The sequence below is a fragment of the Xiphophorus maculatus genome, chromosome 5, assembly GCF_002775205.1.
Source record: "Xiphophorus maculatus strain JP 163 A chromosome 5, X_maculatus-5.0-male, whole genome shotgun sequence".
Lineage (NCBI taxonomy): Eukaryota > Metazoa > Chordata > Actinopteri > Cyprinodontiformes > Poeciliidae > Xiphophorus > Xiphophorus maculatus.
The window spans coordinates 677,581-699,876 of record NC_036447.1 but is presented as its reverse complement, the minus strand read 5'-3'; the positions used below and the strand labels follow the sequence as shown (position 1 = coordinate 699,876).

Genomic DNA, 22,296 nt, shown 5'->3' with positions numbered 1-22,296 from the left:
GGCACTGTGGCGTTAGAGAGCAGACAGGAAGCGTGGCGTTTAAAACCCTCCGACTGGGTGAAAGTGCAGCGAACCAGAGGACCATGAAGGCAACACGACCCTCTGGATGGAGAACAAGCTACAGCTCATCCGTCCGTCTGTTCCAGATTAAAGAAGCAGCTTTCAGTTTTTATTTGGTTCTGATTCTCTAGAGACGTTCAGCTGCTGAAACCTTTTTAAATAACGTTGCTGATGACTGGAAGCTTGTAGAAGCTGAGGTTCGATCTGCGACTGCAGGCCGACAAGAGACCCGTCCAGGTTGTTGTTAAAGGTTTTTATTATTGGCTCTAGTGGCCTTTCTATGATACTGAACTGACGAAGGGGGAAGACATGGGGCAAAGGTCAGCAGGCCGGGAACCGAACCTGCGATGGCCGCCCCGAGGACCGAGGCCTCCATAGCTTAACCTCTGCGCCACCACAGCAACCCGTTGAATCAGGTTTGATATCAGATCAGCGACAGGCTGAACGTCCTGAAGGAACTGACTGGTTTCATGGCTGAGTTGTTGAAATTGAGTCATTTTCTCTGAATTTGTGTTTGGCGTAGAATTGATTCTGGATGTGATGCTGTGCAGATTAATGTTTTTAAATATTCTCAATCAGGAAGTTGGTAAATTCATGTTGGGGTTCAGATTTCAGTGGCTGGAGGATCATCCAACCTGTGATGAACTCTGACACCGTTTACAGGTTCCTTCACATCTTGCTAGCGGAATATTCCTCCATGCTGATTTTAACGGGAGAACTTCATTTCTCTGGAGAAGCTCTTCGTAGCGCCGAGGCTTTCTGCTGAATACGGAGCTGAATACGGTGAAAAGGCTCCGTCTGCTGAACATTTCACTGCCTGGACCACAGAATCATTCAACACATGAAGCAAAAGCGAAGCAGCATTTATTTATATTAACATTAATATCATTTTTCCTGGCTCCGTCCTCAGATGATACCAGGAGGATAAATTTAAGTTAAAATCAAGTTACAGAAATTTGACATTATGAACACAATTTTTCATAAAAAGTTTTTCTAACATAAATCAGATGATTTTACCTGAAAACACAAATTAACCCGATAATTACCAGCCACAAGGAGGCGCCCTGGAGCCACGCAGCCTTTAAAGCAACAGAAAACTGTTTCTATACTGAAAACAAGTTGATGCAAAAAGCAGAAATTCTTTGGTTCATCTTTTAAAAACCTCTGAGTTAGAGATTTGGGAGGTTCCAGAGCAGCCAGTCTGACCCAGAACAGAACCGGAACCGGAACCAGAACAGAACCGGAACCAGAACCGGAACCGGAATAGATCCAGTTTAATTTTTTAAATAAGATACGATTATTTCCCACCTGACTGTAACCTACAACCAGAAGGAAAAACGTTTTTCTTCTTTCTTTGGCTTCATTCCCACAGCGGCGGCCATCTTTACTGGCGTAAGCAGAGCGCTGCTGTGTGAACGAAGCCCGACAGGTGAATCCAGGTGAGTCCAGGTGAGTCCAGGTGAGTCCAGCCTTCACTGAATAGTCTTGGAGTTATTGGCCTAGAAAAAATGTTGCTAACACAGCTGCTCCTTTCCATCAGTGGACACTCGGCGCCCCCTGCAGGCAGGGAGGTCAATGATCCGTTTGCTTTCACTTAATTTCCCTTCGGGATCATTAAAGTATTTTGAATTTGAATTTTCTGTTGACCTTCAGTTACTTTGGTTTTGTTTCTCCTCTCAGGCCAGTTGAGATGTTCTTTATGAACCGTTGTCGGTTCTGTCTGTTTTAATCTGCTTACACGCTGCAGCTTACATAACCATGTTTATGTGTGTCTGCCAGCAGTAAACAGACTGAACCTGGTTAACTGGCCTTCAGTTTGGGCTGCAGAGGAGAATAAATGCTCTAATCTTGGCCCCATCTGGTTCCGTCCAGAAGGAGCCCAGTGGGCCGGCGCTGGACGGTGAATGTAATTCTGGTTCTGATCCGTTTCTATGACATGTATGGCTTCTAACATTTGATCATTTTCAGCATTAAAGCTGTTTTTATATTGAACCAAATCTCATTATTTCTCAAGGTCATTTACATGAGGGGTTCTGGTCGGGTTCTGGACCCGGTTACCGGACCTGGTGGAGCACAGAGACAGAAATGAGTGAAGTACAACAGAACCAAACCTATTCTGGAGTAAAAAGTGAAGCTCGGTCTGAACTGGGTCAGAACAGAACCGAACAGAACAGCAGCAGATCTACAGCAGAAGAAGAAGAGAATCAAAGTGCTGCAGTGGCCTAGTCAAAGTCCAGGCCTTCACCTGATGAAAACGTTGTGGGACCTTCAGAGAGCTGAGCAGAACCGCGATGAACCGAAGCAAAGATTTGGACCAGAACACAACTGGTGAACACAAACTGGGAGAAACCCTGAGGTTGGTACCAGGTTCTGTTGGTACCAGTTCTTACCTCAGAACCTGGTACCAACAGAACCTGGTACCAATCAGAGTTAGGAGCTGTTTGGTTGTCCATGACTGAACCAGGTCAGAACCGTCTCCTTCTCATCAGCAGGCGGTTCTGGTTCTGGTCAAATCAGCTGATTCCGGACTTTTGGTTCCCACAGGAAGCGGTTCTGCTTTGCTGAGTCCAAACAGGAAGCAGAACAGAATCATCTTCAGCATTTCTCTAAAACAACCAAAAGAGTCGAGGTTCTACGAGGAACCGGTTCCAGTTTAGCTTCCAGAACCTCTGAACGGGTCGCGGTTCCTGCGGGTCGGAGGTCAGGCAGACATGGGTTCGTACGTGTGGAAGTGGATTCCCTTGGCGCAGGTGATCTTCATCACGGCGCCGTTCAGGCTCGGGTCTGAAATGAGCCTCATCATCCCTTCAGCGATGAGCGACGGCCTGGAAACAGAGACACAGCGTCAGCAGAACCGCCGGGCCCGGATCCAGTCGGAAACGGGTCGGGCGCCTCCAGCCACACGCTTCATACGGTGGGAGGTTCTCTGGGTTCATCGGAACCAGAACCTTACTCCGACCCGCTGCCACTGAGCCGGCTCTGCTTCGGTGGCACCGGCAGGCCCGACTGCAGCCAGTTTGGGTTGAACACACCAAGGACAGGATGGTTCTGATGGTTCTGATGGTCCGACCCAGAACCGTCTGAGCAGGAACTGAAGCTGCAGATTTTTATCCTGGATGTGAAGCTAAAAGCTGAAGTTCTGGTCGGCGTCATGACGTCCTCTGGGTTCCAACAGGAACCGGGTTCACTCAGGGAACCGAGCCGGGTCACCAGAACCCCTCAGAATCTCCAGGCCGACATGAACCGTCCCTGGACTTTATTTAGGGGCATCGTGGGTGAACAACACCCATCCAGGTGGGGAATCCGGTGCGTAAATGAAGCCCTGGGCTTGCAGCCCATTTTTACAAACATCAGTGAACGCTGCCAGGTTGCCAGGGCAACAGCACTCGTCTGACTGCATTGGGCCGCGTGTAAAGTTTGGTGGAGGAGGGATTATGGTGTGGGCTGTTTTTCAGGAGCTGGGCTTGGCCCTTGGCTCCAGGCTCCCATCTGTGTGGGAACCGTTTGGATCTGGACCAGAGCACAAGGCAAAGCCCATAAAGACACGATGGAGAGCCCGGCTCAGAGTCCTGACCTCAACCCGACAGAACGCCTTTGGGATGAATCAGAGCAGAGACTGAGAGCCAGACCGTCTTGTCCCACATCAGTGTGTGACCTCACAAATGTGCTTCTGGAAGAATGGCCAGAAATCCCCATAAACTCTCCGCTAGACCCAGCGGGTCAGGATGGGACGGAACTGGAGCCGAGACTCTAGTGAATGACGATGAGCTGTAAAACCTGGATTCACTGACATTTATCTGAGCCCAGAACCCGGTTCTGCTGGACTTACTGTAGAACCCCAAACTTGTTCATGCTCTGCTTGAAGTCGTCCTTGAACTTGACGAACTTCCCCATGTTGTCCTCCTCCTCCACGGTGTGCAGCAGCGGCGTGTCGACGAAGGCGGGACACAGGACGTTGATGCGGACGCCGTAGTCGTCCTGGGCGGCGGCGTCCTGCAGAAGGACAGACAGACACACAGCTGCTGACCTGAAACCTGCTGCCGGCGGGCGGCCGACTCACGCTGCGCTGCGCTCCGCTCACCGCCATCGCTCGGGTGAAGCCGATCACTCCGTGTTTGGTGGCCGTGTAGACGGGCTGGTGGGGGGAGTGGAGGAAGGCTGAAGGAGGAGAGAAACCAGAGAGTCAGCAGCTGCTGCAGCAGGAAGCTGGAGCCTCCAGACCGCATCACTTCCTCCTGCAGAGGCCACACACCAAGCCGCTAGCTGCAAAGCGCTGTTAGCGGCTTGTTGTTTCTCTAACTTTGGAAACATTTAGCGCTCTTAGCTTCACTGAGACAAGCTGGGCATCAACTAGAGCAGATATCAATATCTGTATTGATATCTGTATCAATATTTATATCAGTACCGATGTTGAAAAAACTTCTAGATCAGGTAACAAAGACAATGAGCCATAAAGGTGGATCTATTCAGTGTAGCTCTATGCTTCATGCTCTGAGTGATGACATGCTTTATTTTATGTTATATTTAGAAATATTGACTACATTTTCTGAACCATTTGAAAAGTTTGTTTCTGTTTATTTTTACATGTTTGGCCAAGACAGTCAGCCGATGGTTTTATTCAGTTTAGTTTCTTTCTTTCTGCTGTTTTTCTCCTAACTGAACATAAATTGTTTGTACATGTCTGACCAAGCGGTCGCTGTCTTTAACCGCCTGCTGCTGCACAGTTATCAAATAAATCTGTAATTCAGTACATCTGCCTGTTTTAAAAAATAAACGTTCTAAGTCAATGTTTATCTGTGCAGAATCGGCCGATACTAGTATCGTATCAGAAGTGAAAAAGCAGATCGGTGCTTCCTACGGCATTATGCTACGCTACACGTCACATTGGGATAGCGCTTTAGCATTATGCTACGCTACATGTCACATGGGGATAGCGCTTTAGCATTATGCTACGCTACACGTCACATTGGGATAGCGCTTTAGCATTATGCTATGCTACATGTCACATGGGGATAGCGCTTTAGCATTATGCTACGCTACATGTCACATGGGGATAGCGCTTTAGCATTATGCTACGCTACATGTCACATGAAGATAGCGCTTTAGCATCAGCTAAACACATTTTATGACCGGTGCGTTAGCGTTAACACGGCTCAGAACTGCCTCGGCTTCCATGGGATCATCTCCAGCTGACGGCTGCAGCTCAGCATAGAAATTTGTTTTCAGTTAAACATCTCTGTGACTTTTTCCATCCATCCAGCCTCCAGCAGCTGTTTGTGTTCCTAGATAAGGTCTTCTGCTGTTCCTGATTATCATGGCGGGAATCAAAAGCTCCTGAATGTCAGCAGGCAGGTTGCAGCAAGCCGCCGCCGCCGCCGCCGCCGCCGCCAGAGGAAGACGGCAGCAGATCTGACCTTTAAGCTTTCAGGAATGTGTTGAATCGCTCTCTGACCTTCAGGAAAATGTCGCTGCTCACCTCTCGGACCAGACGGAAACTAAAACCTCAGAACCAGGTTTCCTCTAGTTTACAATGTCCAACCTCCGACTGTGAAAACTGGCAGATCAGAGTTCAGGTGAACTGGAAAAAGCCCAGGAGCCTCATCCACCAGGGTCCAATGATGGACATCTCTGTAAACATGCATTCCTTCCCTGAAACTCTAAGCTTCCAGGTATTTGTCCAGGTTTGGACTCGTCCACGTTAGTCACAGGAATGTTCCTGAAGGTTTCCAGCCTGCTGAGGGTCAAGATACGGATCTGAACCAGGCTGGAAAAATCCTGAAACCATGAAAAGTAATGAGTTCAGGTTCATTCTGGATGTTTTTCACCTGATGGTTAACTCAGACCTGGAACTACCTGGAAAATCCCCTGATGCTCCAGAAAACCTGGAAACATCCTGCTGCCGGTTTTCATCCTGTCCTGCTGAAACCACAGCATCAGGGGAAGCTGTGGTCCACAGACATGCTCACATGACAGCTGGGTCAAAGGTCACAGAGGTTCCTACAGATGGAGGAGCTGGTGACTCTGGTTCTGCTTTCTCTTCCTTCAGCTGAAGGTTTTCAGATCAGGAAGATCTGGAGAAACGTGTAGCCCTGTGGTAAACTGAGGTTACGGTAATTTGCTCCTGTATGTGAAGGTTAATAGAAATCTTACATAGTTCAATACAGGACACAAATATTTTAAAAGTAAACGTTTATTTACTAATGCATAACATTGATGACAGCTATGGATTTCATATTTTTGTTTCTGAACGAAATATACTAGTATTTTCCTTTACTTTAATATCTAAATAATATAAAGGCTAAAGGTAATTATTAAGTAATTATCTTACTTAGTAATTAAAACGGTATTATTTGTAAATCAACTAAGAGCATTATTTTATGTAAATATTGCAATTGAAAGAAGTATTAGTGTGACGTAAGATGCACTGTGTGTTTTATTTGGCTTTGCCCTTTGATTGGTCACTGAGACAGTCCGTCCGTCGTGATTGGTTGAGAGGAGAGAAGGCGGGAGGAAGAAGGAGAGGAGAACCGTGATGATGGCGACCGGAGGGAAGACGAGCGGACAAGAAGTGAAGAAATACAGAGAAAACCGGACAAAGCCGGACGGGAGAGGACGGAATTCGGGAGAAGTTGGAGGAGTTTGGTCGACGCGAGAGGGACGAGACGAGAGGAAACAAGCTTTGAGCTGAGCTAAGTGAGCTAGCTAGCTACTTCAGCCCCACGTGTCTGCTGCGTTCAAGGGAAGTCCGGACAATAGGACGAGTGAATTTCAACGCTCTCAATGTTTTTTCCTCTGGGATTTCAACTCCTCGCTTTTTCCTAACAGGCCTGCAACGTTTTTCCCTCTCCTGAAGGTCGTGAGTAACAAACTGACTAGGTGACATTTGTTTCGGACTGTATATTGATATAAGTGGACATTTCTTGTTGTGTCCTGGTTCGGGGGAAAAGGTGGCCATTAATATTTTATTTGGTCTGCCTTATGTAAAGAGGTTTATGTTCTTTAAATCTTAAGCGTCCTTCAACTTTAAAGTTTATCGTGGTGACTAAATAGTTGGATTTCCTGTCACTTTAGTTTAATAAAGTTAGGCTGAATCATTTTGCCTAAAATTGTAATGTTTCTCTGGGTCATATTTGTCATAAACTGGGGAACCCAAGCACCCTCCATTTTAGTTTCCTCGCATAGAATGGTTAAAGGTGTCAGTATGTCTGAATATCATCTGCATAGACAAACTTTACTGTAAAGTAAAAACCGGTTCTGGTCGAGTTCAGAGTTTCACCCAGAAGCCTGGCGCTCGACTAAAACCGGGTTTTTGTGTTAAAATGTCCAAAGTTGACAGGAATTATGACCTGATAGTTCTGTTGTTGAAATACATTTTCAACAACACAAAAAATTAAATAAAAATTAATAAAAAATTTTTGCACTTAAAGCCTAATGAAGCAATCAGCCAGTGGATCGTAGAACAATCAGGGTTTCCCCCAGAAAACCTGCTGAGCCTGGCGGTTGGTTCACCGTGTTTTTGTATTAAAAGATGTTAAGTAGACAGGAAATGTAAAAAATATTACTGTGTAATTAAAAGTTACTGGAAAACATTTCCAGTGAAATGCTATCTAACCCCACAACTAGTCTTAAAAGCAACAAATCAAAAAAATACAATTAAAATGAATATCAATTATTTGCATTTCTGTTTAATCCAAATTAAGTCAGCGGCTCCATGAGGCCCTCAGGGTTTCAGGGGCCCCATAAATGCTAATATTTTAACACAGACCACAGATACATAAATGTAACATTTATTTATTGAGATTATTAATGCTGCTAAATTTGATTTAATGGTTTCAGCATAAATAAATTAAAAGATTTTAAATTGTTTAACATTTACATGTAAGATTTTAAGGAGCTGGTAAGTTTACTTTGTAAAAGTTAAAAGAACAATTTTTATAGTTATTGTTTTGTTACCATAGCAACAATCTGATGCTGTGAGTTTAATCTTTGACTTTGAGCTGTTTGTTAACAAATACAAATTAATAAACTGTAATTATAACTGATTGTTTTTATGTTGGCCAGTTAATCTACTCTCTCCCTCCCAGATTAAATCCAACCCAGAAGCTGTTAGAGGTGCTGATGGTTTTAGCAGCAAGAGGGGCCCCTAGGGGCAGAGGGCCCCAGGCCTCATGCAGCCTTGGACCGGCCCTGCAGGATGAGTTCAATCTACTGCACTGATGATGAGCAACAAACGGAGATTTAATTTAATGCTGCTAATGTGACTTTAGTAGCTCTAACATTTCTGTCTGTTGAGTTTTTATTAAAAGCCACAGAAGTTGTTGCTAAGAGTTTATGGGACGACTTTCTCAGATCTCTGCGCACATTAACTCTAAGTGGACAAAGCATTTCATATGATTTGATGCATTGTGTAACTGGAAAAATAACACTAAAATACTAAAAAAATAATATAAAACCAGGGTGTATCGTGACTGCGAGGCGAGCGTGAAAACTCCTCACCGGCTGAACCTGCATGATGAGGTTAGCGCTGGTTTGTTAACCGCTAACGCTCCGACCAACCGGAACACAGACATATCAGCGCAGACAGCGCCACACGCTGGGCAACGAGATGGAAAAGCCGCACAAATTTCTTTGTCCACAATTATAAATCATTCTCACCGCTCGCTCAACGCTCCTCTGAAAGCCACTACAAGTTATTCCTGCGGTTCACGTAGAGCTGCGCAACCAGAGCTAACACGGTGGGTTTAAACTACCTTGATCCAAAACTCTGGAAAGAAACATAATTCCTCACAGAGGGTTGATGAAAATATCCATTCAGGTCAGTTTGAGTCCAGTTAGAGTGAAAGGAGGCGAGCGCGATCCGCCAAGAGGTAAACTTAAGACATCCAGCTGCTGCAGCGCGCGGCAACATGCAGCGGTGTGATTGGTCCGGCTTTAAATGCATAAACTTTAAACCTATTTTCTATAAACTCATCTTTTAGGAATAAATCTGCTCCGCCAGTGAAACACTCAGAGCAACAGAGACGCTTGCAATCCGGCTTAGAAAAAAAAAAGCATTTTTTATTTATTTGTACATTTCTTTTTGTAACATAATAAACAAGAAAGGCTCAGCCTGGCGGTGGGGCTAGCAAAGCATGGCAGCTGCCAGGCCTATAATACACTGGGGGAAACCCTGGAACAACCTTTACCATACTGGTTACATTTAAGATCTATTTAAATAAATATTAACTAAAATGAATGATGGCATTTGTTTGGTTACAAAATATTCTTACAATACAAAATTAAACTATTTATTTATACATTTTTTGTGTTTTCCTAAGTTGTCAAATTTTGTTTTGCTTTGCTGGTTTTAAATGGTTGTTTTGGTGTGTGTGAGTGTGTGTGTGTGTGTGTGTGTGTAGTAAGATAATTGGAGGAGGTTTATGGTTTTGATGCTGTGGGGGTCACAGCGCCTCCTACAGGCAGCTCCTTCAGACCCGGAGCCGCGCGCTGAGGGAGCGTAAACCTCACACAAAGATTATTCTTCAGTCAGATAGATAGATGCGCTCAGATCCGCCTCCCTGCTCTGAGTGACTCTTCTGTACCTGAAGTTCAGGATTCTGCAGCCTGAGGAGGCGAACCATTACTGCCAGTAAACCGGCTCTGCTGGAACCTTCCAGAGGAACCGGTTTGAGTGAGAGGTGGCGCCGAGGCAGTTCAACTGCGAAGCGTTTCTGATAAATGGCGCTCAGCCTGGCGGGGGGCCTTGGAGCCCGGCAGCCCGCCAGGCTGACGACACACTGGAGGAAACTCTGACGTTTCCAGACAGTTTGAGTTTAGATGGAGCTGCTGCAGGAACCGTCTCTGGTTTCATCACCTCAGGATCCAAAACTCTCCTTGGTGGGAAACTGCAGCCGGTGGGAACCCTGAACCCGACCCGGTTCTGCACCAACTCCTCTCAGTTTGGTTCGTGTTCAGACATGAAGACGTTTCTTCGTCAGTCAAACCAACTGGATTCAAATACGGAAGAATTTTTATCAAATCTGCTCATGTTTCTGTTTCCAAGGATGAAAGTAAAAACTCCAGATTTTGTCCTGAACTGCATGTTTTTCTCTAGATGGGTGAGTTTTAAAGAGCAGCGACCCATCAGAACCAGAACCTCTGGTGGGTCGAACCCGATCCCTCCTGCTGCGCTGCAGAGGAGCGAACACCAGCGGGGTCAGAGGTCACAGCGATCTGAACCGCAGCAGAAAGGACGTTATCAGACAACACAGTTCAGGACATTTCCTGTCCTGAGGCCCAGCAGCGATGAAGAGGAAGATTTCAGCTTCATCATGTCTGCATGAGCAGCAGCAGGAGTTTATCTCCAGCCTGCTGACCTTTGACCCCTTTTTTACAGACTGATCAGGTGGATCCCAGAACCTTTTATTTAAAGATCCTTGCAGTTAGTTTCAGGCCCGTTTTCCTTCCCACAATGCACTGGGGTCAGCTGTCGGGCCCCTCCAGAGGCCCCAGCGGTTACCTGCCATGGAGGACACGTTGATGATGGTGCCTCCTTGCTTGCCGTACTCTTTGCTCATGTGCTCCAGGGCCAAGTAGGTTCCCTTTATCACTGAGGTCTGCAGATAAAGAAGAAGAAGAAGAAGAAGCGGTTAAAGTCGGCGCAGCTCCACGCGCCGCTGGGACAGGAAGTCATGAAAGGCGACATCTTCTGATGAGAGGCTGCGGTTTCCTCAGGAAGCAACGACAAAAACAACATCGAGCTGCTGATACGATCGGCAACCAGAAAACCAGCTGGAAATTTATAGACAACGCTGAAACTGAAACGAGTCAGGCATTCTGCCTGCTCAGATGACCTCTGACCTCTGGGTCAACATTCTGGAATCAGGATCCAAAACCACCAAAGGTCAGAGAAAAACCTGAGCAGACGTTGATCTGAAGAGGAACAGAGTCGGCCGACATGGAGCCGGCAGAAATAAAACCACAACACAGGTCAGAGGTCAGAGGTCAGGCCTCCGTTACCACTCTTCCCAGTTTTTCCAGAACATTCTGATGATCCTCCAGAAACGTTCTGGGAAAAGCTGGACGATGTGGAAACGGAGCGACCCGTTAAGTACCAGAACCAGCAGGGAAGCACAGTGATGGCAGCATGATGACTGGGGAACAAAGACCGACCTCCAGAACCAGGACCAGAACCAGGACCAATACCAGGACCAGAACCGGAACCAAGACCAGAACCAATACCAGAACTGGAACCAGGACCAGTACCAATACCAGTACCGGAACTGGAACCAGTACCAGAACCAGAACCAGTGGAACCAGAAGCCTTCAGATTGAGCTCTGAGGTTTCTAGTGAGATTCTGACAGATGAGGTTCTGTTCGGCTCGGTGCAGGAAGAGGAAACGCTTCATTGCAACAGGAAGTGATGAAACGGATCGTTTCTAAATCTGGTTTGTTTATCGTTTCTTCACCGAAGCCCAAAACCAGGTTCTGGTCCTCTACAGAGAGCCGTAGAGCGGGCCGGGTCCAGGTTCTGGTCCTCTACAGAGAGCCGTAGAGCGGGCCGGGTCCAGGTTCTGGTCCTCTACAGAGAACCGTAGAGCGGGCCGGGTCCAGGTTCTGGGTTTATGAGTCTGAAGGTCCGAATGATTCTCTGTGAACTCCACACAGAGAAGGTCCAACAGAACATCTTTGGGTCGTTTTGGACCAGGAGGTTCTCAGCCAACCCGTCTGAGCGAGACGCTGTCAGAATCTCCCAGAAATGGTCCAGAACCGAAATGTTCTGAAAGCACTAAGGCACAGAACCAGGACAACGGACCAGTACTGCAGGTCCGGTGTCCTGCAACATTTAGATGTTCCTCCTGGTCCTGGTTCTGGTCCAGGTTCTCGTCCTGGTCCCGGTTCTGGTAATTAACCCGTTTCATTCCAGTTTTGGACCAGAGGCACATCGACTGGAGTTTGACTCCCCTGCAGTAAGAGGTCCGACCCGGTCCGACCCGGTTCTAGTGATGATTAAATGTCATTTTATAGAAATGAGCCGGAAAAGTTCAGAACCACGGATCAGAACCAGCCTGAACATCCAGTTTGGACTCTTCATTCTGACAGTTTTATTTTCGTTCTTTTCACCTGGACCAGACTCGGTTCTGTTTTTCTGGTTCTGTTCAGGTCCGGTTCGGCCCAACCGGCTGCATTTTACGTCTCTTTTCATATTTCTGGTTTTCTATGAGTGACGCCTCATGGCTGATGGTTCTGCCTACTTCCTGCTGGCTGTTGGGTCCTAAATGTCCCCAAAACATTCAGCCTGACATCACATTAGAACCTTCAGAACCAGAACCAGAACCTGGATCAGTTATTTACCAAACATGTTGACAAAAGATGATGTGATATTTCTAGATGTTTGTTCTGGTTTTCCTTTAAACGTTTAAACTGATTTTATTTCTACTCTTGTCTCACATTTAGCCACGAGTTCAGGTTCTGTTCGGTTCCTGCAGTAAAGTTCTGGTGTTGGTAGTTTGTGACCCGGGTCACCTGCCGGTTCTTACCAGGTTGACCTGGATGGTTTTCTCCCAGTTCTTCTCGTTGTTGATGCCGGCGTTGTTGATGACGATGTCCAGGCGTCCAAACTGGTCCACCGTCCTCTGGAAGGCGTCTGTCCAGGGAGACAGAGACGGAGAAACGGACGTCACTCTGGACAGCCTGGTGGCTGGAGGGGCAGGAGGGCAGCATTGGGGGGGCAGGGGGCAACATTGGGGGGGCAGGGGGCAACATTGCTTGCCCACAGAGTTAGCCGTGCTCACTCTGGTCTGGAAGCTGTTTTATTTGTTTGTTTGTTTTTAGCTGCGAGTTACAATCTTGGCAGCAAACCAACAACAATCCAAACTGGTTTGACTAAAGCTGCTGGATGCAGGTAATGTTAGCTAACTGATGCTAATGCTATTGAGCATTTAGCTTGTTAAGAAGAACAGGCTAGCTAGGGCGTGCCGTGGTGGCGTAGCGGTTAGCGCGACCCCTGTTTGGAGGCCTTGAGTCCTCGACGCGGCCATCGCGGGTTCGATTCCCGGACCCGGTGATATTTACCGTGTCTTCCCCGTTTCCTGTCAGCCTGCTGTCATATAAGAGACCCTAGAGCCACAACAGACCCTGGAGGGGTTAAAAAAAAAAGAACAGGCTACTAATGTGATCATGTTCTGGTTTCACTGACTGGAGTAACTTTTTGTTTTTGTATGTTTTACTTTTGTTTTTTAGGCTCCAGCAGCAGCAGCTGGATCTAAACTGGTGAATTAAATGATGCTAAAAATCTTATCTGAAGACCTGATTAGGATTTATGTTTTTAGTTGTAAAATCCGACTTTCTAAGGTCAAAGGTCAGACCTGAAACTTCCAGGATGAAAGCAGATTTATCTCACTATTTGTCCAGAACCAGTGGATGTTGTCTCCTTCTAAGCCTTAATTAATGCATAATAAACAGTTATTAATGCCTGATAAACTGTTTACAGATCAACTTGTGGTCGTCTGGAAAGCGGTTCTGCTCCTGGACCGACCGGGCCTCCACAGTACACGCTGTGGATCCAGCCTGAGGAGCCGGTTCACACGGCGCCGGAGAGGGAACGGATAACGACAGGATGTTGATCATCTGCTGCTGCCAGCTCTGTGTAAACAACCCGGGGGGAAACCTGAGGTGGGAAAACCGGCAAGTAGCAACATCTGCAGCATTCCACCGTAAGACAGCAGGGAGGCAGCAGCCGGTTCTTACACGGGACCGGGACGGGTCCGATCTGCAGGAACCGGGTCACTGGGACTGACCCTCAGGGCTTACCGTACGACAGGATGAATACCTGATGACGGTTATTTTTCCTGTCATCAACATGAAGGTTCAGTTTTCAGTCATATTTTCATTTCTAAGCTAAGCGCTAAGCTAACACAGATCCCACTGTCCAACATTTAGCTAAGAGCTCAATATTCAGCTGGTTAACTAAATTATTATTTTTAAATGTATGAATAATATGGTGAAAATATGACTTTTAAAGATTAACCTCCATTTTTTCTCTGTTAATGTTTGGCTGAGTAGCGTTGCCATAGCGACGCCAACACTTCTGCACCACTGAAACATTTCAATTCAGCCAAATTTAGTCTTGAAATCCAGAAATGACTCAGTGAAGTTGCCGCATCACTTCCTGTTTCATGAAGAGGAAGTGCAGCTTCATCATCAGGCTTGCTCCTCTTCCTCACCTCTCAGAGCGTCGCCGTGGGTGACGTCACACTGGATGAACACGCTCCTTCCTTCCCCAAACTCGGCGTCCAGCTGGGCCTGGCACTGCTCCCCCACCGTCTTGTTCAGGTCCACCACGGCCACCTGCAGGACCGGGACGCAAAAACTGGGTTCGCATCACATGCATCGGGGTGCTGCCCTGCAGGGGGCGCCAGACAGATGGAGCAAACGGTATTTCTAGAATAGAATAGAATAAAATAGAATAAAATAAAATAGAATAGAAGTACTTTATTCATCCCAGCAGGGAAATTACTTCGCAGTTACAGCAGCATAGAGACAAGACACAATAACAAGGTCCGGGTGTTGAGTCTGTAGTTTGGCTGCGGTAGAGCTGATGACGTCGCAGGCCACCGCTGCATCAGCTGATGGGGGAATGTAAACAGCGATCAAAATGGCGGACGTAAACTCCCTCGGTAAATAACACGGCCGCATTCCCACAGCCAGAAGTTCAATGTCCGGGCTACAAATCTGTTCCTTCACGTTAACATGGCCGGGATTACACCACCTCTCACTCACATAAAGTGCAATCCCGCCGCCCCTCTTCTTCCGACTCTTGGAAAAGTCCCTGTCCCGCGCACCAAGGAAAATCCAGGGACCTCCACGCTGTAGTCCGGAATAAGTGAGTGCAGCCAGGTTTCCGTGAAGCAGAGATACTGCACTCCCAGTACTCCTTCTGGGTCCTAACCAGCGCCGTGAGTTCGTCTGTCCTATTCCCCAAAGACCTCATGTTCCCCACAATAATTGCCGTTACTGCTGTCCTGCGCCGTCTCTTCTTCTCCCTCCGTTTAACTCCAGACCCTCAGCCCCGTCGTCTCCTCCGTAACTCCTCCGGACCACAGGCCCGTCTCCGGGCAGCAGCAGAGGCCCACACAGCGCAATCAGCCGTTCACGCGAGCAAACTCCGCTGGGCGAGGTTCTCCGCAACCAAGACTAGAAAAAGTAGCAGAAGAACGCGGAGAACATCGACAGAACCACATCCAGCCATTGTGGAAAGCCCAACTGATGATCCATGGGTTCTTCAAGCACGGATCCTTAATCGGTTACAGCAAATATACACAGACCAACACACACGACGGGAGCTGCATCTGCAGGCAGCCAGCTGCGTCTGCAGGCAGCCAGCTGCGTCTGCAGGCAGCCAGCTGCGTCTGCAGGCAGCCAGCTGCGTCTGCAGGCAGCCAGCTGCGCCGGCGCCATTCTAGTCAGCTTTTCTGTTTTTAAAGGGTTGGTGTTTATTGTCCTTTGAACACGCGGCGGGACTCAGTTTGTTTTACCTGATTCCTGACGTCATCTGATGGAGGCAGGTGGAGAGCTCAGCTCACCATGGCAACCAGAAAACGGAGGAGGAGGATGAAGATGTAGGGATGGAAAAGGTTTTTCAAACAGGCGAGTTATGGAGAGGAGGTCTGTCGATATTCAGGTGAAATGACGGATCGCTGCATTTGTAATATAATAAATTACAGCAATAAAAATAAAGAAACGTGTTAAAGTGTCTTAACACTGCAGAGCTGCTGTGATGTTTCTGATCAGATGTTATTTAAACAGGAAATCTTTTAAAAAAGTGTTTTGATGGCTGCATTTCTCAAAATAATTTAACTCAAAGAAAAAGTCAGAAGCGACAGGAAGTTTAGGAACAGACTGAATCCTGCTGCTTCATTTTAAAACACAAGTGTTGCAAAAGTGCATCTATAATTAGCTTAAAGTTATTAAATTAGACTTTTTTAAACCAGATGACTTGGCAGAGAAGAACGCAGCCTTGACCCAGTTAGCAGTTACCGAACAGGAACCTGCTAACTGGAACAGGAACCGGACCAGAGAGGCAAAACGGAGAGATTTAACGTTTTGTTAAATCTGCATGGAGTCCAGACAGATTCAGGTTTCACAGCAGATTAAAGGAGATCAGCTGATCCTACAGCAGCTTCAGCTTCTGATCAGTCACATATATATTAGTATATATATATATATATATATATATGTATATATACATATATACATATATATATTATGTATATACATATATGTATATATACATATATATGTATATATATGTATATATACATATATATATATAGATACACATATATAGATATAATATATATATATATATAATATATATTAGATATATGTAAATATGTGTATATATATACATATATAGATATGTATATATCAATATATATCTATATATATATATATATATATTATATATATATATATATATATTATATATATGTAAATATGTGTCTATATATACATATATATATAGTATATACACATATATATATATATATATATATCTTATATTATATATATATGTAAATATGTGTATATCTATACATATATATATATATATACACATATATATATATATATATATATATATATATATATATATATGTAAATATGTGTATATATATACATATATATATATATGTATACATATATATATGTGTGTGTGTGTGTGAATAGGAAAAGGTGATTCAGAAATGTTTCTTCCTTTTTTACAGAAACATAATTTCAAAATTTATTTTGAAATTATGTTTCTGTAAAAATGTTTTCATGTTAATCTTTAGAATGTCAGAATTTATTTGTAAATGTTTATTTTTGTCTCAAATGTAATATATCAGAATAACTGATTTAGGATTTTCCCATAACAGGGAATATTCTCTCTCTCATCAACACAGCCATTTTAAAATGCTTTAAAATAACAATAATAACAATAATAATAATAATATCTTTTTAGCTACATAAAGCACCTGAACGTCTCAGTTTGACCTGAGAGGAAGCGAGTTGGCTGAAGGAATATCTTTGCTGTTATTTTCACCAAATCATTTTCAGTTTTACTTGATTCATTTTTTGAATGTTTATTTTTACTTGAGTGAAAATATGCTGACGTAAAGCTACGCTAGCTGAGAACATTTTGCTGAACTTTACCCACCACTACTTACAGAAACACATGAAATAAAAGTATTTTATTTCATAAATCAGTTGCTGTGTTTCCATTACAAATTTGAACAAATTGCTGCTCATGTCAAGAAAACAACAAAACAAAAACTATTTTGTAATTATGGTGTTTCCATTAAATATGAAATCAAACAAAAATCATGGCAGTTATATAATTATATAAAACGTTTTAGCGACAAGCCCCGCCTACTTTTTTCGGGACATTGTAGTCGACCATTTTACAGAAGAGTTTTGGATTCAACATGTTGGAATAACAACAGTTTATGAATCGCCTGCTGTCAGAGTTCCGAAAAATCAACAAAAAACGTCATCCTACTTCCTGTCTTCTTCTTCGTGGTTTTCACCAGTAGTAGCATCCGGTTGTTGATCAGCGATTTAAATGATGCGAGAAAAAGTGTTTTGCCAAATATATAGTTTTGATTTCGACTCAAAACACAAATTTTTAAAAATTATTTTAAAAAAGGTTAGTTTTTAAGAAATTGATGCGTTTCCTTTCAGCGAAATTTTCTTTTCCTACTTTCAATTTGTGCAATTTTATGGTTAATGGAAACGCAGGTAATGACACGGAGCAGCCGACCCACGGAACCGGTCAGCGGACCCACGGAACCCGGTCCGAGATGGAGGGATCGGAGCATCAGCAGAGCAGGAAGCCGGTTCGGTTTTATCAGACCTGCGGTTTCACAAGTTCTGCTGCTGAGGCGGTTCTGATACTGATCCTCTGCATGTGTGAAGGAAACTTGTCAGAAACATGCAAACTTCTCTAAAAGCAGAGCTGCGCGTCATGACCCCGCATTTACCAGAACCAGAACCAGTTCGGCGGAAAGTTCGACCAGAAGCTTTAAAAGCAGGAAAAAGTTAGATGTGATCAGAAAGCAGCTGCAGAGGGAGCAGAAGGTGAAGGCTCCAGAGTCGGAACCGAACCTTGGAGCAGAACCGAACCTTGGCCGAGCTCTTCAGCAGAGACTGGACCGCTGCCCTTCCGATGCCCTGAGCTCCTCCGGTCACCAGAGCCACTTTCCCGGCCAGAGACATGATCGACACCGGCGTCGCGCTGCCGTCCTCCCGCTGCGGGTCTGAGCGCCCTCCGCTGCGCTCGCTGCTTTTCTCCTCCTCCTCTTCTTCCTCCTCCTCCTCTTCTGCCTCCTCTTCCTCCTCCTTTTCCTCCTCCTCCTCTTCTTCCTCTTCCTCTGTCTGACTCCTTGTCAAATTAATGGTAGAAAAATGACATTTTCACCATAATATCATTCTGAAAGTTAAACAGTTAACTCTGAATCAGACTCAAAACTGAAAACACCAAACATGGGGTGTCCAAAGTCCGGCCCGGGGGCCATTTGTGGACCCTGGATTGATTTTGTGCGGCCCACAGCTCCAGTGTCCTCCACCAGATTTTTAGACTTCTTGTTTGTAAACAGAATTTTTTTTACAGACCAATTAAAGTCTTAATCAGAGATCAGAACCCAGGTTTTGGTGCCGTTTTGTCAGAACCACATCTATCCATCTACCGGCTTTGATGCACTCAGATCTGCTTTTAATATTGTTATTAAACATAGATACATACTTTTAGACAAAATGACTAAATGTAAACATTTACAAAGTGGAGCGCCTTCTCTTCACGAGGATCTATGATAATTTGCACTTCCCTTTCCAAAGGAAATTGACTATTTTATTCTTTTTATTAAAATATTGTAACCTAGTTTATCATGAAGAAGGTTAAAAAATGCAGCATTTTGTTTCTTTTTGTTCTTTTTTATTGGACTTCATGTTTTTTTGCGAATCGTTTTGAATGGATGATGTTGGTAAACCAACAGCTAAATTATATTTAAACTAAAGACACCAAGCATAACTAAAACACTGGTACAGGGAACAATAATCACAGCTCGCAGCATTTAATCCAGGAATCCAGAAGACTTAACATAGTGACCTTCTGACCCAAACAACATATCAACAACAAAAACTCATCCACCCATTTTCTTACACCCTTGTCCCTAGTGGGGTCAGGAGGTCACCCGCCTCTCGCGGAGGGTCACCAATCAACTAATCAGGTTGATTAGAGAAACCGATCAGCCTGACAGTCATGTTTCTGGACTGGGATGAACCCAGAGAGAACCGGGCCGGGAATCGAACCCAGGACCTTCTTGCTGCAAGGCAGCAGTGCTGCTCACTGCACCACTGTGCAGCGAAAAGCTTATATCAGGAAAAAAAACAAAAGGAGCGCATTGTTACAAAACTAAAATAAGAACGGGATTAAATAACATCTAATGTGATAAATATTAAAATTTAATCAAAAGAGGGAAAGAGGCGCGTGCCGTGGAGCGACTCGCATTCAGAGGCAACCTGAGGCTGACGCGGGTTCGACTCCCGGACCCGTTTACAGTCTTTCCTGTCAGCTACTGGGAAACAGGGAGACTAGAGCCGGAAAAAGTGATAAAAAACAAATAGAAGAAAAGAAAAGTGGTGGAAAATGTCTATGATCCTGTAATATGAGACACAGGATGAAATAATTCAGAATACATTTAGACACACACTGTTAAGGAAAACAGGCTGATACAATTTAAAAAATGTTTGTAGGTCATTTTTATAGATTATGACGGATCTCTCGTCACATCAGGGAGAGCGGCGCCCCCTGCAGACCACCCGCCACCTCTGTGTGTGTGTGTGTGTGTGTGTGTGTGTGTGTGTGTGTGTGTGTCCCAGTCAGAGGAAGGTTAAGTAAACTGTGCAGGATAATAATTACAGGTTGAATCCAGCAGCTCCTCTTCCTCCTCCTCGCCGTCGGCCTCACATTCCTCCCTCTCCGCTCCAGCCTGTTGCTCAACCTGCAGCCCTGAGCGCCGCTTCGCGCAGCTGCAGGTCTCTGCTTGCTCATGACGTCGCATCAGCCTGGAGAAACAGAGGCGCTCCGTCAGGCTTCCTGCGAAGAATCCTGGAATTATCTCAGGATTTACGGGGACAATAATTATTTACACCTCAATCAAAGCTTCCTGGTTAACAGAGGCTCAGATGATCCACAGCAGCATCCGCTGCAGGTCCGCTTCTGTTGGCACTTCATAAAAAGGAGGAAAAAGAAGGAATTTTCCTAATTTCAAGAAATATTGTTGTTCTATTTAGAAAAATTAAAGTAAAAATGATAATATTCTAGTTAAAACATTTATATAATACAATTCTTGGGTGACGTTGTGGTCCCACTCCACACCAGTTGGTGGCGGTAGTGTGTCGATTCCAATGTTTGCCAACCGACAAACATTAAAGAAGAAGAGACCAGCACGAAGGAAGCACTGAAACAGCGCCCTCTGGCGGAATAATTTGGAATATTTCAGAAACCAAAGCGGCTCAGTCTACTTGCTGGTGGCCTTTGGGTTTCGCTACATTCAGAGTAAATATAAAAACACGCCACACTTTTCAGATTTTTATTTCTAAAAACACAGGTTTGTGTGTAGCGGTCCAGTTCTGGCCCGGTTCTGGTCCGACCCGGTAAAAACACTACAGTTTGTGGTTTTAAACAAGAACAAACCAGAAAAATTCTAAAGGGGTGAAAAGTTTTACATCAGCAGTTTGTTTACCAACACAGATTCGGATCAGAACCAGCTGTCTGCTCCTCCAGATGTTCTGGTTCTGAGCGTTTGGATCGTCAGAACCAGAAACCCGGAATGAAAACCTGCTGGTTCTGTTTGCTGTCCTGGTTCTGCTGACAGTTCTGCAACCAGAACCGAAGATCTTCCTCCTCTTCCTCTTCTGCAGGAAAATCTCATCACTGTAAAAAAGAATCCAACTTTAACTCAGGGGAAAAATCACAAATGGGAAATATTTTATTTTACTTCATTTTACAAAGTCAGAATAAAGAAACGTTTGGATAAATTTTCCTTTAAGTAATTTTTTTTTTTTTTTACAATTTTACTGCCTGAATTTTTTTCTCTTTTATCCCAGACAAAAATAAACATGAAATAAATAAAGTGCGTTGAAACATTTGTTGTGACTTGTTACCATATAAATCAACTGAATTCAATAGAACTGAATAAATAAACTGAATAAAAAGTGAATAAATGTTTTTGTATTTTTAGGTTAAAAAGTCATAAATAATTTAAACTTTAACAACAAAATGTTTCCATCATTTGCAAAATGATAAAATAATTGAAGGTTTAAGACGGCGGTGTAAACCCGTTAAGGACCAGGTTCTGGTTCTGGTTCTGGAGTGAGAACCTCCTTCAGGCTCAGCTTTGGCTCAAAGGAGGAGAAACAAAGATGGAGCCGCAGACAGAAACGTGCAAAAGGTTTGGGACAGAACAGAACCAGTGAGGACAGAGGAGAAAGAAATGGTACCAGAACCCGTGAAGTGGTTCTGGAGGTTCTGGAGGTCCGTCACAGATCAGGACAGGAACGGGGAGATGCTGCGTCCGTCGCAGACTCCATCTTGGCTCGTCTTCAAAACTTCCTGTGGATCTTCAGCGTCACTTCCTGAGTTTGGACGTTAAAGTCGGACGATGAAAAAAAGTTAAAATATATAAACAGAAGGACACGCCGTCCCCTGAGGACACGCCGTCCTCTGAAGACACGCCGTCCTCTGAAGACACGCCGTCCCCTGAGGACACGCCGTCTCCTGAGGACACGCCGTCCCCTGAGGACACGCCGTCCTCTGAAGACACGACGTCCTCTGAGGACACGCCGTCCTCTGAGGACACGCCGTCCTCTGAAGACACGCCGTCCTCTGAGGACACGCCGTCCTCCTCGTCCTCAGGGCTTGTGGACGTCTTCGTGTCTCAGGATCTTGTAGAGGACCCAGTAGAAGATGTTGAAGAAGAGGAAGGCCAGAGGGAATCCGGCTCTCGACACCGTGTCGATCTTCTTGGCCCGGTCGATGAACAGCTTCCTCATCTCCTCCGTGCTCCTTCCTCCTCCAGGTGCATTCTGGGAGATGCTGACAGCTCCCACGGCGTTGTTGGCGTTGACTTTGGTGTCCTTGGTGCTGCTGGGAGTGGAGGTCACCGCAGCCGCGGACGCCGGCCGGCTCTCCTGGACCTCCACTTCCTGTGGGAAATA

General features: G+C 45.1%; 2 protein-coding genes across 9 annotated transcripts in view; both read right to left on the bottom strand.

Moving 5' to 3' along the window:
- Positions 1 to 907: 907 nt before the first annotated feature.
- On the bottom strand, positions 908 to 18,388 carry hpgd (15-hydroxyprostaglandin dehydrogenase). 2 transcript variants are annotated; one of them, XM_023334047.1, is made up of 7 exons: positions 18,184 to 18,388; positions 14,265 to 14,388; positions 12,579 to 12,685; positions 10,559 to 10,655; positions 4,142 to 4,218; positions 3,890 to 4,053; positions 908 to 2,885 (listed from the first exon to the last, which is right to left on the bottom strand). In XM_023334047.1, the coding sequence occupies exons 1-7, from the start codon at positions 18,292 to 18,294 to the stop codon at positions 2,762 to 2,764; spliced, it is 804 nt and encodes a 267-aa protein (XP_023189815.1). In that variant the 5' UTR covers positions 18,295 to 18,388; the 3' UTR covers positions 908 to 2,761. The 2 variants fall into 2 exon arrangements, with proteins under 2 accessions (XP_023189815.1, XP_023189816.1); XM_023334048.1 differs by having other exon boundaries at positions 18,202 to 18,386.
- A 2,662-nt stretch (positions 18,389 to 21,050) lies between these two features.
- glra3 (glycine receptor alpha 3) overlaps positions 21,051 to 22,296 on the bottom strand; it is a 32,147-nt gene continuing 30,901 nt past the window's right edge. For all 7 annotated transcript variants that reach the window (XM_023334039.1, XM_023334041.1, XM_023334040.1 and 4 more), the window contains one exon: positions 21,051 to 22,284. In XM_023334039.1, the coding sequence (XP_023189807.1) occupies positions 21,991 to 22,284 (294 nt within the window). In that variant the 3' untranslated portion in view covers positions 21,051 to 21,990. The remainder of the gene's footprint in view (positions 22,285 to 22,296) is intronic.

Bases quoted from the DNA above. Each gene is read 5' to 3' on its own strand.
- hpgd (XM_023334047.1), bottom strand. From the start codon at position 18,294: ATGTCTCTGGCCGGGAAAGTGGCTCTGGTGACCGGAGGAGCTCAGGGC. The intron at 12,686-14,264 runs GTGAGGAAGAGG...CTCCCTGGACAG, and splicing joins CCACGGCGACGCTCTGAGAG to ACGCCTTCCAGAGGACGGTG. The intron at 10,656-12,578 runs GTAAGAACCGGC...CTTTATCTGCAG, and splicing joins AAACCATCCAGGTCAACCTG to ACCTCAGTGATAAAGGGAAC.